General features: G+C 37.3%; 1 protein-coding gene across 2 annotated transcripts in view; it reads left to right on the top strand.

The window, feature by feature from the left end:
- Positions 1-16,396, top strand: part of jak1 (Janus kinase 1) — a 46,895-nt gene that overhangs the window by 20,405 nt on the left and 10,094 nt on the right. For both annotated transcript variants that reach the window (XM_061883697.1, XM_061883698.1), the window contains 14 exons: positions 1,846-2,019; positions 2,256-2,413; positions 3,616-3,730; positions 3,879-4,077; positions 11,464-11,573; positions 12,178-12,324; positions 12,436-12,523; positions 12,616-12,743; positions 12,969-13,107; positions 14,346-14,497; positions 14,642-14,792; positions 15,340-15,428; positions 15,524-15,716; positions 15,836-15,960. In XM_061883697.1, coding sequence (XP_061739681.1) covers positions 1,846-2,019; positions 2,256-2,413; positions 3,616-3,730; positions 3,879-4,077; positions 11,464-11,573; positions 12,178-12,324; positions 12,436-12,523; positions 12,616-12,743; positions 12,969-13,107; positions 14,346-14,497; positions 14,642-14,792; positions 15,340-15,428; positions 15,524-15,716; positions 15,836-15,960 — 1,968 coding nt within the window. The remainder of the gene's footprint in view (positions 1-1,845; positions 2,020-2,255; positions 2,414-3,615; positions 3,731-3,878; positions 4,078-11,463; positions 11,574-12,177; positions 12,325-12,435; positions 12,524-12,615; positions 12,744-12,968; positions 13,108-14,345; positions 14,498-14,641; positions 14,793-15,339; positions 15,429-15,523; positions 15,717-15,835; positions 15,961-16,396) is intronic.

The following is a 16,396-nucleotide window of genomic DNA, read 5'->3' as shown; positions in this document are numbered from 1 at the left end:
ACCAAAGGACAGTTAAAATAGCAGCAATATAAACAAACGCAAAACACTGTAGCTATCTAACTTCCTCAAAAAGAAACAGGCATTTTGTGATGATGTGTTTAAAAGGGTACTTCACACAAGAATGGTATTGATTATTGATTAAACCCTGGCATTTTAGCTATCTAACAGACTCAAATAATTCTGAACATCTTAACATATAAAAGATTGTATAATTATTGTTTTATGATATCTGCAGTATGGTACCTAATATTTGTGTGTGAGCGTGTATTTGTGTGCGATTGACTTTTTTATTTTGCTTTTGTTTTTTGTGCTGCATACGCACGCTACTTCGCACCTTAAGTTCTTGACATAGATAAAGTACTTGAATTGATATAGACAAAGTTTAGCTTGCGGACTTTGCCTAAAATGATAATTAAATCTTATTTTTCACACAACTTCGTTTCACACATTTTAGCTATAGTTAGCAAGGTAACCAGCTAACTATAGTACCACGTTAAGATCGCATCCTCCACTTTAAACACTCCCATATAACGGATTTACTGCCATAAAAAAAAAGGTCTTGCAAATGGATTAAAAAAAGGTCTTGCAAATGGATTAATGTCTTTAACAAGATTAGGGTGAAATGTTCCCACATTTGACATGTTTTTACCTGCGATGTTGTTGTGAGTGGCCACGTTGACTCTGACTCACTTTCGTCCGAAAAAAACACGAGTGATGACGTCACCGACTATTGTTGACAAATGAATTTGTCTGCGACAAATTTTACTGACGACGTATCATTGAACGCCTACATGACATTTGAATGTACTACTAACAAATGCAGTAAGTTTACAAAGTAATATGCAATAATAATGTACAGCATTTACCTTAGAGATTAGAGTTTGACAGTATCTCCTTTCAGCTGCTTCCTTGCAAATAGACCATTAGCAGCTTTTTCATATTTTCATGGAAAATTGTCTGCTGTTTGGATATAATTTTAAAATTCATTGCTGGCGTTAGACTGCTTCTGCTTCAGTAGGGTGCAGAGTAGCACTGATACGCTCGAAACGCTTCATCATGGTGACACGCTGAGTCATGTTGTTATTTTTTTCTTTAATATAATATACAGTATCTTTATCTTTATTATTTAATATAATATCATCCACTTTTCATTCTCATCACTGTCTTTCACTTACTGTCTTCCTTCCAATAGTTGGAAAAATAAAGTTATGTTGATCACTGGTTCTAAGCATATGCTGGAGCGTAAGACCGGATGTTTTGGTTGAATCTAACAAGGTTCACTGTGGCATTTGCCCTGCCAATTAATGGTGCGAGATGCTTGTACCTCAAATTTTTGCTTGCAACTTGAAGCATAACAATTAGCAGAGAGACTGCTCTTATCTCAAAATACTCTAAAGTTGAGTTACTACTGTACTACCATTAAGAAAAAGTGCAGTGTTGTCAGCATACATTTATAAAGTTGGGAATTGGTCCTAATATTAGTAAATTTGATCCTTGAGAAAGGCTGGTGGACAGTCTGACGGCTGCTGACTAAAAAGACTGGATTATGACATGTTGGGAAGTAAGTTTTTATGATTGACAGTATTATATGCCTTCTTAGGATCCAGGAACACAACCCAAGCAACTTCATTTTTTACTAATGTAGCAAATAGCTGCCTCGGTGGAGTAACTGGATCTAAAACCAAACTGCATTGTGTATTTCTGTTAAATTGCTACTGCAACAAACAGGGATTTTATTGAGATGTGTATTATATGACATTCCTTTTTAAATACTTGTCTTCTCATGTGAAAGCATTTGCAGGTGTACTGAAAATACACCATAACCCGTGTGTGCTGTTGAAATAGGTGCCAGTTATATCCAAAGACAAGGGCAAGTCAAAGAAGAACAAGATGAATGGGAAAGTGAGAACAAAAGATGCTGATGAAGGCTGGGAGAGGTTCTGTGACTTTCATGAGATCATGCACGCTGCCATCAAGGAGGCAATAGTCACAATTCACAGACAAGATCACAAGAAAATGGTGAGATGAACAAGTAATCACAACGCATATCTATACTGCTGTTAAATAGGATATTTTATGCTTTTTGTTAAGATCCATGTTCATGCCTATTAATTATTACCTATTTTACTGACATGATCAGCGGCTTCTTGTTTTTGTAGCATTTAGCAAACAGCAGAACTGCTTGGAATTGTGTGGCCTCTCTGACCCCAATAAACAGGAATAATAGTGATGTTCAATCACCTCTGTCTCTTTAGGAGTTGCATATGGAATCTCGGACTGAGGCGTTGTCCTTTGCAGCCCTTGTGGATGGATACTTCAGGTTGACAGTGGATGCTCACCACTACCTGTGCAGGGAAGTGGCTCCTTCTTCAGTGGTGCACAACATCACTTACGGCTGCCACGGTCCTATCTGGTTTGTACTTGCAAATTTATTATTGTGACCATGTTTAACTGTTTTTAAAATAAACCTAATTCGAACGGTCTTTGTGGGCACATACTATAAAAATGTTTTCAAAATTCCAATTTACACTGTGCATGACTTCGTGGGACAATAAAATCAAACAGTTTAGATTGACTGAGAACCACAGCTATGTTATTGTAGATAGCAGTACACATTTCAAACTTGCTAACAATGATATCATAAAAATACATTACGGACGACCGTGGACAGAATGCTACTGATAGAAACAATGCGACTTGCTTCCATATGAAAGGCTGGATCTGCTCTAAAAAATGTCAATAAAGAAGCACAGGGACATAATACACGCTACATATTCAACATGGTAAAGGATTTGTGAATGCTGTTTATTCAATTTGGGCAAGTGATGGAGAAAGGAAATCTAGTGTGGGAAATGTACAGTTGTAACGCTACTTCAGCTGTTCATGACAATTGTTTCAGATACAGTTTGGTCACTCATAATTAAATTTATGGTCATATAGCACTGGTCGTGAGTCTGTAATGGGGACGGCTTGGCACGGTTGGGAAAGTGGCCGTGCCAGCAACCTAAGGGTTCTTGGTTCAATCTCCACCTTCTACCAACCTAGTCACGTCTTGTGTCCTTGAGCAAGACTCTTCACCCTAGCTCCTGATGGGTCGTGGTTAGGGCCTTGCATGGCAGCTCCCGCCATCAGTGTGTGAATGTGTGTGTGAATGGGTGAATGTGAATATAGTGTCAATGCAGGAAGTTAGAAAAGCGCTGTACAAGTATAACCCAATTACCATTTAAAAACGTATTGTTCTATTGCACAACGAGTAAAACCAAGCGAAACTGGAACTCTGTCCTGATTTAAAACTTAGTCAGAAAATGTTTTATCCAGATTTATAGTTGAATTTTTGCAGTCACTAAAGTGATACAGTATCTTGAAATTGATCATCAGAGTCAGAATGAGCTTTGTTGGCCAAGTATGTAAAACACACAAGGACTTTGACTTGGTAGGCTGTGCTCTCTTGTTCAATGTAAATATTTAAAATTAACGATTAACTAAAACTTATTACCAATCCCACTGCTGCACTATTTTAGGCACAATGATTATGAGGAAAAACGATTTTGTCACTAACAGTACAACATCGTCACTTTGTCAACCTTCAATTGAATTGACTGTTTCCCTCCCAAGTACGGAGTATGCAGTGCAAAAGCTGCGTCAGGAGGGTAATGAGGAAGGCATGTACATTCTCCGTTGGAGCTGCACTGAATACCAATACATCATCATCACTGTGGTCTGCAATGAGGTGAAAAATGATGTGAAGTGGTTTATTCCACTCACTATCTTAAATTGTTTGGTTTTAGGTTTAACGTAATTTTCTTAGTTATAATTCATGAGTGTATCCAAAACTTGTTGACTCTAGTCTCGCTGTTTAACTAACCTCTTTTCTATAGAATGACCTGAAGGAATCCCGTCCTGTACGACATTATAAGAACTTCCAGATTGAGGTGACTCCAGATGAGTTTCGACTGTACGGCACAGAAATTGTCAGACCCACACTCCGAGAGCTCTTGGAGCACCTGGAGGGTCAGAGTCTTCGCTCTGACAATCTTCAGTTCCATCTGCGCCGCTGCTGCCCACCACAACCTCGAGGTAAGTTATGACCGTTGTTTGCTCATGCTGTCACATGTAAGTTGTAGGTATAAGCAATGGGTTACATAACGTACGTATTTGATTCACTGCAGATGTTATTTATTATTTACCAACACTCTTCTCTTTCTCACCAAGCATCTAAAGCATGGCTATTCAACAGCCGGCCTGGGGGCTAAATACAGACTGAGAAATAAAGCACATAGAGTTCAGTTCTAAACTTGGTGGAATGCATTTTTGCAGCAAATTCCTAATAACATTAGAGTGTTCTTGTTGTATAAATGAACTTGTACCCCTGTCGACACATTGGCAGGTCCTTGCATTGACATTTTAACCTTGTTAGCAAACACTGGAGTCCAAACTTCTGATTTATATAATTGAGGTGTTCCTCAAGGCACCCCTTTAAGTCCTTTCCTTTGTGAGAGTTATACTTTTTTTTCTGTAATGTCATTTATGTAACTATGGTGTTTCTGTAGCTCGTTTGCGTTGGATGCAGTCAGTAGTCATTAGTTTAATTTCTATAGTTAAGGTTCCATTTTAGGTCCTCTTTTTCGTCATTTGTACTTTTTAACTAGTGCCCGCCAGTTCAGTTAAAAAAACTTGAGATACACATTTTTGGAGTATATTCTAAAAACACTAGTTATGTCATACAAATGATCATTCAGTATCTTTTTTGAAGACTGTCAGCAGTGTTCTCCTGTAACTCTAACAAAATAAATAGACCAAAATTAAATGTGTGCTGTAGCGGAATATACAAAACAAGAATAATATTAAAAACCGAAGTTCAGTCCCCTGGTCCTTAAATTTCTGGAAATGTGACCCCCCCAAAAATTCAATTAAATATCCATGATTTACCGTATGAAGTCAGAACCAGTGCTAATATGACACTGGTGTGTGGTTTCCAGAAATGGTGCTGGTCGATAGGGTTTAAAATGCTTTTGTCAGTCAATCAATCAAACAAATTAATTCATAACTGTGATTTCATGTTTTTGTTGATGTCATGTCTTTGTTTTTGGAAGGGGATAGTTGTTCTTCCTCAAAGAATCATTTTCCCCACTGTAACTTTTAACCACTAATTGTATTCGATGAAACTGGGCAGCACGGTGTGAGAGGGGTTAGTGCATCTGCCTCACAATACGAAGGTTCTGAGTAGTCCTGGGTTCAATCCCGGGCTCGGGATCTTTCTGTGTGGAATTTGCATGTTCTCTCCGTGACTGCGTGGGTTCCCTCAGGGTACTCCAGCTTCCTCCCACCTCCAAAGACATGCACCTGGGGATAGGTTGATTGGCAACACTAAATTGGCCCTAGTGTGTGAATGTGAGTGTGAATGTTGTCTGTCTATCTGTGTTGGCCCCGCGATAAGGTGGCGACTTGTCCAGGGTGTACATCACCTTCCGCCCGATTCTAGCTGAGATAGTGACCAGCGACCCCAAAAGGGACAAGCACTAGAAAATGGATGGATGGATGAAACTGCATCAAGCAGCGCCAAATATTTGCACACTTAGCTTATGAATTCCTAATGCTGTAATGCAGTGGTTCTCAACCTTTTTTCAGTGATGTACCCCCTGTGAACATTTTTTTAATTCAAGTACCCCCCAATCAGAGCAAAGCATTTTTGGTTGAAAAAAAAAGAGATAAAGAAGTGAAAATACACTGTGTCATCAGTTTCTGATTTATTAAATTGTACAACAGTGGAAAATATTGCTCATTTGTAGTGGTCTTTCTTGAACTATTTGGAAAAAAAGGTATAAAAATAACTAAAAACTTTTTGAAAAATAAACAAGTGACTCAATTATAAATAAAGATTTCTACACTTAGAAATCATCAACTTAAAGTGCACTCTTTGGGGATTGAAATAGAGATCCATCTGGATTCATGAACTTAATTTTAAACATTTCTTCACAAAAAAAGAAATCTTTAGCATCAATATTTATGGAACATGTCCACAAAAAATCCAGCTGTCAACACTGAATATTGTACTGTTGCATTTCTTTTTACAGTTTATGAACTTAAATTCATATTTTGTTGAACTATTATTCAATAAATATATTTATAAAGGATTTTTGAATTGTTGCTATTTTTAGAATATTTAAAAAAAATCTCACGTACCCCGTGGCATACCTTCAAGTACCCCCAGGGCTACGCGTACCCCCCATTTGAGAACCACTGCTGTAATGCACTAATAATGTAACCAGTCGTATAACATTTTTGTCACTGCTGTGTCAGAATATTGCAGAACCCTGGAGCCCATTGTAAACTCTGCATTATGATATTAAGCTAGGTGGCATGTTTATAGTTTATTTAAGACATGCACCTAGGAATAGGCTGATTGGCCACACTAAATTGACCCTTGTGTGAATCTGAGTGTAAATGATTGTCTATTTGCAAGATATGGATCAAGCAATAACAATTAATTAGTGTCTATTTTTGTTAAAATTACCACATTTGTTTCTGCTGTTAAAATAAATGGCTGATCAATTATTGTCAAATTTAATGCTGTACTATTCTTAAAATGTGCTGTAAGTTTCCAATTGTAGATCTTTTTGCATCAAAGTTTTGTTGAATGTTCATGACTTTATTGCATCAGACATGCATGATGGCGTACTTACTTTCAAAATGCAAAAATGTTGTGTGAGCTATAACTTCTAACTCAGGGTGGTTGTATTTGTGACGTAGTGTCAAAAACAGGCCGACCACTAGTGCAAAGGCATGTCGCACTCTTAGCATTTACACATTGGTATCAGAGAGGAAGAGAGTTGTAGATGTGGGTTTCCGCAGCCAAACTAAAACTCCTTTGTTTACTTCACAGAAGGAGAAGCTGTACATTTTGGTTTAATTAGATTTCCTTCAGTGATACAATTTTTTTAATGTTTTGGGTTACATATGAAAAATTTGACATCTTCTCTCCAGTTCGACTATATCCATCACTTAATCTATCCTTGCAATTGCATTTCAGCTATTAATGTATTGTTAAAGCCCTTAATACAACAATAAAGTCTAAATGCTAGCTTAAGTTAATACTATATAGCACTAGAAACATGTGATTTAAGAGTGACTGCTGGTTACATCAGGAGTTTGCATTAAGGCAAGTACTTTTATACAGGTACGATGATATTGTGCATGATTTTCTTCCCAAACCACAGTGGGTGGGTTTTGGTTTCAACGTCACACCCGCAAAATACACACATACACAGCACATACACTGATAAGTTTATATAGGGTGAAGTTATAGAACTTAAAAGGGCAACCCCAATGAATATATTTACAATATTGCCACATTGATGAAGTTTTACAACTCTGGTTCTTTTTCATCCATGTTTTATGTTATTTAGAGAGCTTACACAGGACATTGTTAATTATATTATCTTTCCAGAGCTCATAGTTATGGCTTTCCATGTCAAATCAAACAGTTTTTGTTTTTGAACAATAAAATAATCAATACATAAAATAATAATTTATATGGATTAGTGGTGTAATGATTCGTTGTAACAACGATTCGATTTGACATTTGTGGTTGCCGATACGATTGAGAAACACATTTTTTAGAACAATTTGTTCCCAAAACGATTCAATGAACTTTTTAGCACAAAAAAAAAAATCAGCCTGTGTGACTCGGAAATAAATACTGGATACTGTACACCAGTGGTCCCCAACCACCGGGCCTAGATTGGTACCAGGCAGCAGAAGAATGTTTTATTAATTTAAAAATGTTTATTTATTTTATTTTTTAAATAAATCAACATAAAAACCAAGATACACTTAAAATTAGTGCACCAACCCAAAAAAACTCCCTTTTTCATGCCGCGGGACAAATAATCAAGTATTGACCGGACCGCAGCTACAAAAAGGTTGGGCACCACTGCTGTACACTGTAGGTTTTGATTGATTAATTGAGACTTCTATTAGTAGATTGCACAGTACAGTACATATTCCGTACAATTGACCACTAAATGGTAACACCCAAATAAGTTTTTCAACTTGTTTAAGTCGGGATCCACGTTAATCAATTCATGGTAGAAGGTAGCAGGTGAAGTTTCTTATATTCATGTTGCTTCCTGTAAGGGAATTATGTTTACATGATTGATAGATACAAACAAATAAACGACAATTAATGACTAATGCATTCACATCTTACTTAAATAAAGTACAACCAACACTTTAAGTTGAAGTAACTAGAAGAAATATTTTTAGCTCACATTTTCAACATACAAGCAAATTTCCATGAAAGTACAGTAACCAACATTTTAACAGTAGAATTGCCTGCTAAATAAAGTTCCCTGACTCATCCTTACATATATGTTCTCCGCTGTGGCGTTTCCATGATAGATAGATTGTGGTGGATAGTTAGTTAGTTAGTTAGTTAGTACTTTATATGGACAGTGTCCCAGGTGTTTGGAAGCATGTATGTCTCTTCATCCGTGTTGATGGTGTTGGCACCTCACTTCCTAGTTTCTATTGCCTCTTTCATCCGTTTCTTGTATTTATTTTTTTCCCATGAAATTACTTCTTCTTGGCTTATAGTTGGGTGTTGTGTGTTAAACTACACTATATGTTGTTGTGTTCCGTTAGTCGGTGCGTCGCCTAACTTGCTCCGCTATCACTTCTGGTGTGGCGATCGAGTCTTTTGTGGCTTGAAGTTCCGTTGCTGCTTTAAAATATTTGTGTGATCGTTTGTATTTGTTATGGCTTTTGCAATTGTGTTGTAGCTAAAAGATGCTGTGTTGTAATTAAAAGTTTAAAATTAAATTTGCAATTAAGTTTGCAACTTCCTCACAATAACATTTTATATATGCAAGATATAAAACAAGAACGCCACCGACTAGCTTATATTGATTGTTTGACAATTGTTGATATTTTTCTCAATTACAAAGTTTATGTAATGAAATGTTTTTGCCGGCCAGAATAAAAATGACTGGTGTTCACGGCTGCTCACCCGGTCTCGTCAACACCTATGTGCATGGAGCGCGTGCACTCATACAAAAGCTGTCCAAGAGAAGCAATGAAAAATGTTCAGTCATGTTGTTGTTATGATAGAATGAATATCCATTCAAAGACAGCTAACGCTATCTATCCAAATTGCTATTAATAGCTAACAACACCGAAAGCTAAAGCGCTCGGATGTATGTACGTTATTATGCCAATTTTGTAGGAAAAGCCCTGACAGGGCGGAATATACTGTGTGAAATATAGGTATTGGTGTAAAAATGTTTCAAACAGCCCCTTTAATTATATTGTGTTGTGGCTTTTGCGTTTGTAGTGGCCTTTCTCAGCCACCGTAGCTATTCGCCATTTTTGTTTTGATGACGTCACAGAGGGGCAAAATCGACTTAACGTTTAATGTCCTTATTTTTAAAAGTGTTAAACTTCATATAGAATCTGACATTCTTCAACCAAATGTTCCTTTTTTCTAGTATCGATAAAGTCGATTGATTTTCTTTTTAAGTGATCTTGGATCAATATCAATCTTCCGGAAGGCAAACTTGCTGTGCACGGATCGATTTACCGGTTTTGATTGATTGATTGAGACTTTTATTAGTAGATTGCACAGTACAGTACATATTCCGTACAACTGACCACTAAATGGTAACACCCGAATAAGTTTTTCAACTTGTTTAAGTCGGGGTCCATTTTAATCAATTCACAGTACTTAAATTTTAGAAATATATGTCGATCTATCAAAGTATTGATCAATCGTTACACCCTTAATAGGGATATTTCAATTAAGGTATTTTGCTGCAGATTTAAAAAACGATCATCCATGAATGAGATTGGCACATACCAAGACTTATGCTGATCACATGTATTAACTGTACATTTTTATTTATGGTGTGTGCTATTGACAGTTTAAGACTGTCAACAAATTATTCAAACTAGTATCTTATTCTTTTTCATCACATGCATTTGTTTGATTGAAACAAAGTCAATAGTACACAACTAAACAAAAGCAAAAACTACTATTACTACATTTTCTACCTTCTACTATTTTAAATCGTTTGTTTTTGCACTTGGTCTGCCTTTGTTCAGTGAGTTTGTAAACATGAACAAAAACAACAAAAGGGATTTAGAGAAAATAAAGATGTCGACCTAATCCTTTTAGTGTGCTGTGTGGACACCATACGTTTATCGATCGAGGCTTCAACAATGCTGACGCACCAAGTTTTGTCCTGTCTCTAAACTCTTATTAATCTTGTTTATTTCCTGTTGATAGCTGCTTACTTTTAGCTGTAACACACTTCCATTTACTTTACTTAAAGTTTACCAAGCATTATTTCTTTGTGTTTTCAAGCTGTCTCAGCGGTTAGCTTAGCTTTTATAATGCCTGCTCCTAGCTAGCTCTCAGTGTCTTAACATGTTTGTCCTTGTCCTCCAGTTATAATGTTAATTAAGATACTAAGAAATGCAGTTTAGTTTTGGGAATGCAGGTGATTTTTATTATCTCAGAGGAGACACAATATTTGCCAGGTGGGGGAATATAAATGGATACAGTTGGTCAGATGGGATTGGCGTTTTTGATAGGCTTTAAAAGTCATTCATCGGCATTTGAGTACTTATTCACAAAAACGTCTAATAGGTGCTTGATTGACTGGCACATCCCTAATAATTGACAATCGCTCTAAACAGCAATCATGACTTTAAAATTGAGAGTTTAACATTGCCACTTATTGGTTGCAAAATACAAAAAAACACTGTTAAAGACCACACATCAGGTACATACAACAAAGTCGCAAGAAATATTTCAGTATTGAACAAGACAAAATACAGTCCATACCTTGTACTGTTCTCTGCTGTTTACATGTTACTGTGTCGAGATATAAGGAAAAAAATTATATGAAATTCACTGATACATTTTCAAACCGCAAATATCATATATAAAGCAAATAACAATGGGTTGCCCAGAAATGTTCAACAGTACTACTCAACAAGAGAAGAAAGAAAACAAATTGTGAATAAACTGAATTCTAAGCATTTGTTAGTATTCACATCATTGAATACAGTACATTTAGTATTTCTGTATGTGGAACTAAACTATGGGATGGATTAAGTAAATAACTTAAACTCTTTCAACTATTTCCTGTCTCTGGCTACCCTCTGTCCATCTACTTTGACTCTCTATCCCAACCCAACTGGTAGAGACTGTCACTCCACAGAGCTTGGGTTCTGTCCGATGTGTCCTCTCTGAGGGGAGTTTTTCCTTGCCTCCATCGTCATGTGCTTACTCATGTGGGGTTTAGTTGGCTCTCTTTAAATGCTTCATATGGCATAGCAGACTAACTCTGCTTCTTGCCACTCCTTTTGAACATTTAATCATTTGATCAAAAATGTGCGCTTATGAATTTTTAACATGCCTCAAATAAAATTGAAACTGAAATGTGAGTGTGTGTTCTACAGAAATTTCTAACTTGCTGGTGGTCACTAAAGATAGAGCACCAGTGCCCAAGACACCCATGCAGGAGAGCCAGGTCATTATCCATCGCATTAGCAAGGAGGAAATTGAACAGGTACATTTAATTTCTGTTTCTCCTTTGTTAATACATGTGCAAGCGTTCAGTCTACAACGTCTTGTAGTGTAGCGCTGCAGGTATTGATTACTGTATTTCAGTATTCGTATAATCTATTGATTATTTTGTTCGTTTAGTCTAGAAATTAAATAAAACACTTTCTAGCCTCACCGTGTGTCTTAGGCGGAATAGTTGAAATAAACAAGGGTTTTTCTAATTACCCTTATTAATTTTTCTTATCAATACACATAACATAAAAATTGCACTTTTACCTTAGAATCATCACCCCTTATTACTTACATCAGGAAAAAATAAGCTAAAACATTTAAAAGTACAAAAAAAGCAGTCTAACCAAAGGAACATGAACCATTACTATATACTACAAACTGTATACTATGTGCCGCATCATCAGTGTAGTGTTGTTGTAAAATGTTAGCTCTGTTTGACAGTGCAAACATTTCACCACAAAGTCTGTCTTTTTCAGTTTTAAATGGTCTCGTTTTCTTTAGCCCCTTGTTCTCTTCCCACTTGTTCGTTGTTTGTCTTTGATCCAACTCTTTCTACCGACACTTTGCAAATGCTTTTTCTCTCTGCTGTGCACTAGGAGGAACACCTCGGGCTGGGCACAAGAACTAACATCTTCTCTGGCACACTAAGGGTAAAAGGCGACGAGGATGCAGGTTATGGATCCTTCCAGGAGTTTAGGGTGGTTCTCAAAGTACTTGGTTCAGGACACAGAGACTTATCCCTGGTGAGATTGGCTTTCACTTTCACACATTCTGAAACATGTAATTACATAATTTAAATAATCCACAAAATACAATACCTTACTCTTTTTCAAAATGTTCCCTACTGTTGGTAGGCCTTTTTTGAAACCGCAAGTATGATGCGGCAAGTCTCCCATAAGCATATAGTGCTTCTGTATGGAGTGTGTGTCCGCCATCTGGAGAGTAAGTGCCTGTTAAGAGTGACCTAAATTATGTGGGTATTATGGAAGAGCACTTTGTCTTACCTCATTAGAATTTTTTTTGTGGTGTGCCAGATATCATCGTGGAAGAGTTGGTCGAGCAAGGACCACTGGATCTGTTTATGAGGAGACAGATATGTCCACTTAGCACATCTTGGAAGTTCCAGGTGGCCAAGCAGCTGGCCTCAGCTCTTAGCTACTTGGTAAGAAAAACACCTGGTTTAAGCAAATCTCAATATAAATCTCTCTCTCTCTCTCTCTCTCTCTCTCTCTCTCTCTCTCTCTCTCTTTTTCTCTTTCTCTCTCTCTCACTCTCTCTCTCTCTCTATCTATATATATATATATATATATATATATATATATATATATATATATATATACTGTGTGTATATGTATATATATATATATATATAATTATTATTTTGCAGGAGGACAAAAAGTTGGTCCATGGTTTTGTGTGTGCCAAGAACATCCTGCTGGCGAGAGATGGACTGGAATCTGATGAAGAAGGGCCCTTCATCAAACTCAGTGACTCAGGAATACCAATCACAGTGCTCACTAGAGAGGGTAGGTAGATGACGTGACACTTACTTTGGGTTACAAATAATGAAACCTAAACTACAACTGTCTTCTGCAAGTAAAAGTAAATCCATATCCAGCTCTTTCATACGTCACTTGGCATTCATGTGATTACAGATTTATTTCTGCATACACACACTGTCTTGTCCAGAATAGTTTTGCTTTCGTTTTTACCACTTGCTTGGACTTGGACTTAGACAAAGTTTATTGATCCACGAGGGCAATTGCAGCACAAGCATCTTCGTTTCATGCACTCTCCAGGCTCTTTATTTGGTAGACACAACAATCCTATGATACATATTAAAGATCCTTTCAAATGCTTGACTTTTAATGTCAAAATTAATTATTAAAACATTAATGTTATTGTGTAGTTGTTTATTTGCACTGCATAAGTAGGCAGTATTATTTGAATACATTTACAATATATGAACGCATTATATTAATTATATTCCACTTTCCCCAACAATTGTATCACCCTTAAGGGCCACGTTTGCATGGACTCAATTAGTTCCTCTCCTTCTGCCACTCCCATTTCCCCCGGTCTTTCTGCTCCACCTTTTCCCTCTTTGTCGCATCCTCAGATTTTGGTTATTAAGGCTATTCGAAGCTTATTTTTGAAAATATCTTTTTGCATTTAATATAAAGTTGGAATTGAGGATATGATGATAGGGAAGTTAAATGATTTTACATGTAACAGGGTTTCGCACATTTTGCCAATATACTTGTGGTTATGGGTTTGGTGGTTGCTTGACCAGGGCCATGTCAATATGACATCAACATATAATTTGCACGAGTGATCAATCGTTTGGTTATAGTTTAAATTTACTTCAAACATGCTATACAGATGGGCGAAAATTTTACTCCAGTTTTATCAAATCTGGATGGATTTATTTTAAGCAAAATGTGATACAAGGGTTGAAATCCCTTTTCGCACATGTGCAACAGTTTTTTTTGTTTTTTTTTAAGTTGCACGGTCTATTTTTACGCGCATTTGCGAGTAAATTTCTCACACCGTACAGCACTAAATCTATTGTGCTTATGTGGTTGCCGGTTTGAGCCCGGCGAGTGTAGGACTGGCTTGTGCGCGATGACCAATGTTAATATATTGTATGCAAAATTTGTTTTGTTGATTAACTTATATAGCTCAGAACATGTCATTTTTTTCACCCATGGATTTATTACAACTCCCTCTTACACTGTTGTTAATTTTTTTTTTTTTTTGACAGAGTGTGTGAATCGCATCCCCTGGATTGCTCCAGAGTGTGTGAAGAATGTATCTTCCCTGAGTGTTGCAGCTGACAAGTGGGGCTTTGGGACCACTCTGTGGGAGATCTGTTACGATGGAGAGGTCCCCCTCATGGAAAAGAAGCTCACAGAGGTTGGGTGACAAGCAGTCTACACTCTGATGTCTCTCCTTAATCTTTCATCCTTCACTGCAATCATCTCGCCTCCATTTTGCCAAACCAGTCAAGAGTCTGTTTTTACATCTTCATTCTCGTCCCATGTGTTTTGTGTTGAGCAGAAGGAGAGGTTTTACGAAACAGAATGCCAGCTGGCTACTCCTGACTACAGAGAGTTGGCTGAGCTGATGATTCACTGCATGAACTATGACCCAAAGAAGAGACCTTTTTTCAGGGCTATCGTGAGGGACATTAACAAACTGGAGGAACAAAGTAAGTGTTTAGGGGTTGTATACATTTGATATGCTACATCTCTTGTTTTAATGTAATTATACAATGGATCCTCTAGGTTCATTGGTAAAGCCCTCTAAAAAACACCAACAATACTCCATTTACATCTCGTGTCCTAAATATTAATCATATATTTGCAATATTGCCATTATAAAGGCTAACGCAGACAACTTATTGTTAACAGTGCCGTGATTGCACAGTGCTATCTAGAGCTACTGTAATTAGAAACATGCTAAAAAAAACTTAAAACCACACCACAAACACACTAGCACGGTAGCTAATGAGAGCACTGCTGTACTGAGAGAATAAGCAAAAAAGAACGATCAGCCCGCCCACAATCGCTGTGCTGTGAGGCGCACAATAGGTGGATGAAAAGTTTGTACACTGACACAAGGCTTGTACACCAAAACATATTTTTTATTCGGTTTGTGTTTCTTAAAGTACCACTAAAATGGCTCGTCAAAGTTATTCTATGTTATAAATCATTCCTTTCATTTGGATTAGCCAATAATCTTTTCTTCTCTCATAGATCCAGCTATCAAACCACAGCCTACACCTGAAGTGGACCCGACTGTATTTGAGAGGAGATTCCTGATAAATTTCAGAGAACTGGGAGAGGTGAACTAACTGTTTTGACTGTTTTATAACTTTTGTTATTTTTTTTCCCACATTTGGTCACATTATATCTTACAAAAAATATTATCTACCTTAAGGGCCACTTTGGGAAGGTGGGTCTTTGTCGTTATGATCCTCGAGGAGATCGCACAGGTGAATTAGTGGCGGTCAAGTCACTGAAGCCTGAGAATGGACAGGAGAACGGGAACAACCTCTCTAGTGAAATTAATATACTGAAAGCACTGTACCATGAAAACATTGTCAAGTATAAAGGCATTTGCTTGGAGGAAGGTAAGCGCATATAATTGTGTGCACTATCAACAATGCATTTACATTTGATGAAGTCATACATGTTTAGCTCGTTCAACACGACTCTTGTCTCTCTCCCCGTTTGACTTGTGTGTGAGCAGGTGGTCAGGCCACAAAGCTGATCATGGAGTACCTTCCTTTGGGCAGTTTGAAGGATTACCTGCCCGGCAACAAAAGCAAGACCAGTCTCAGCACTCTGCTCAGCTACTCCACTCAAATATGCCGGGTAGGTAACCCAGTTGATTTTAAACTGCACTGTTTTATGCAGCTGTGGAGATATTGGCGCTCATTCTGCTAATCTGTAATGTTGATTTAGGAAAAGCATGTTCAAACTACAAACATTTAATAAACAACAATAATTTTGGCTATGAATCAGATTTTATAGTTCTAGTCAAATTACCTGGTAGCATTGTCCCATTTACTCTCTGTAAAGCACCAGTTCCATTGACAGCAAAACAGGCCCAGAGCATAATACTACCACCACCATGCTTGACGGTAGTTATGGTCTTCCTGGGAGTAAAGGACTCACCTTTTCTTCTCCAAACATTTTGCTGGGTATTGTGGCCAGACGGCTCAAATGTTTCGTCTGACCACAGAATTTTCCTCCAGAAGGTCTTATCTTTGTCCATTTGATGTCAGATGAAACTAAAATTAAGCTGTTT

The sequence above is a fragment of the Nerophis ophidion genome, linkage group LG22 (assembly GCF_033978795.1).
Source record: "Nerophis ophidion isolate RoL-2023_Sa linkage group LG22, RoL_Noph_v1.0, whole genome shotgun sequence".
NCBI lineage: Eukaryota > Metazoa > Chordata > Actinopteri > Syngnathiformes > Syngnathidae > Nerophis > Nerophis ophidion.
The sequence above is the reverse complement of the archived record's forward strand: the minus strand, read 5'-3'. Positions and strand labels throughout refer to the sequence as shown.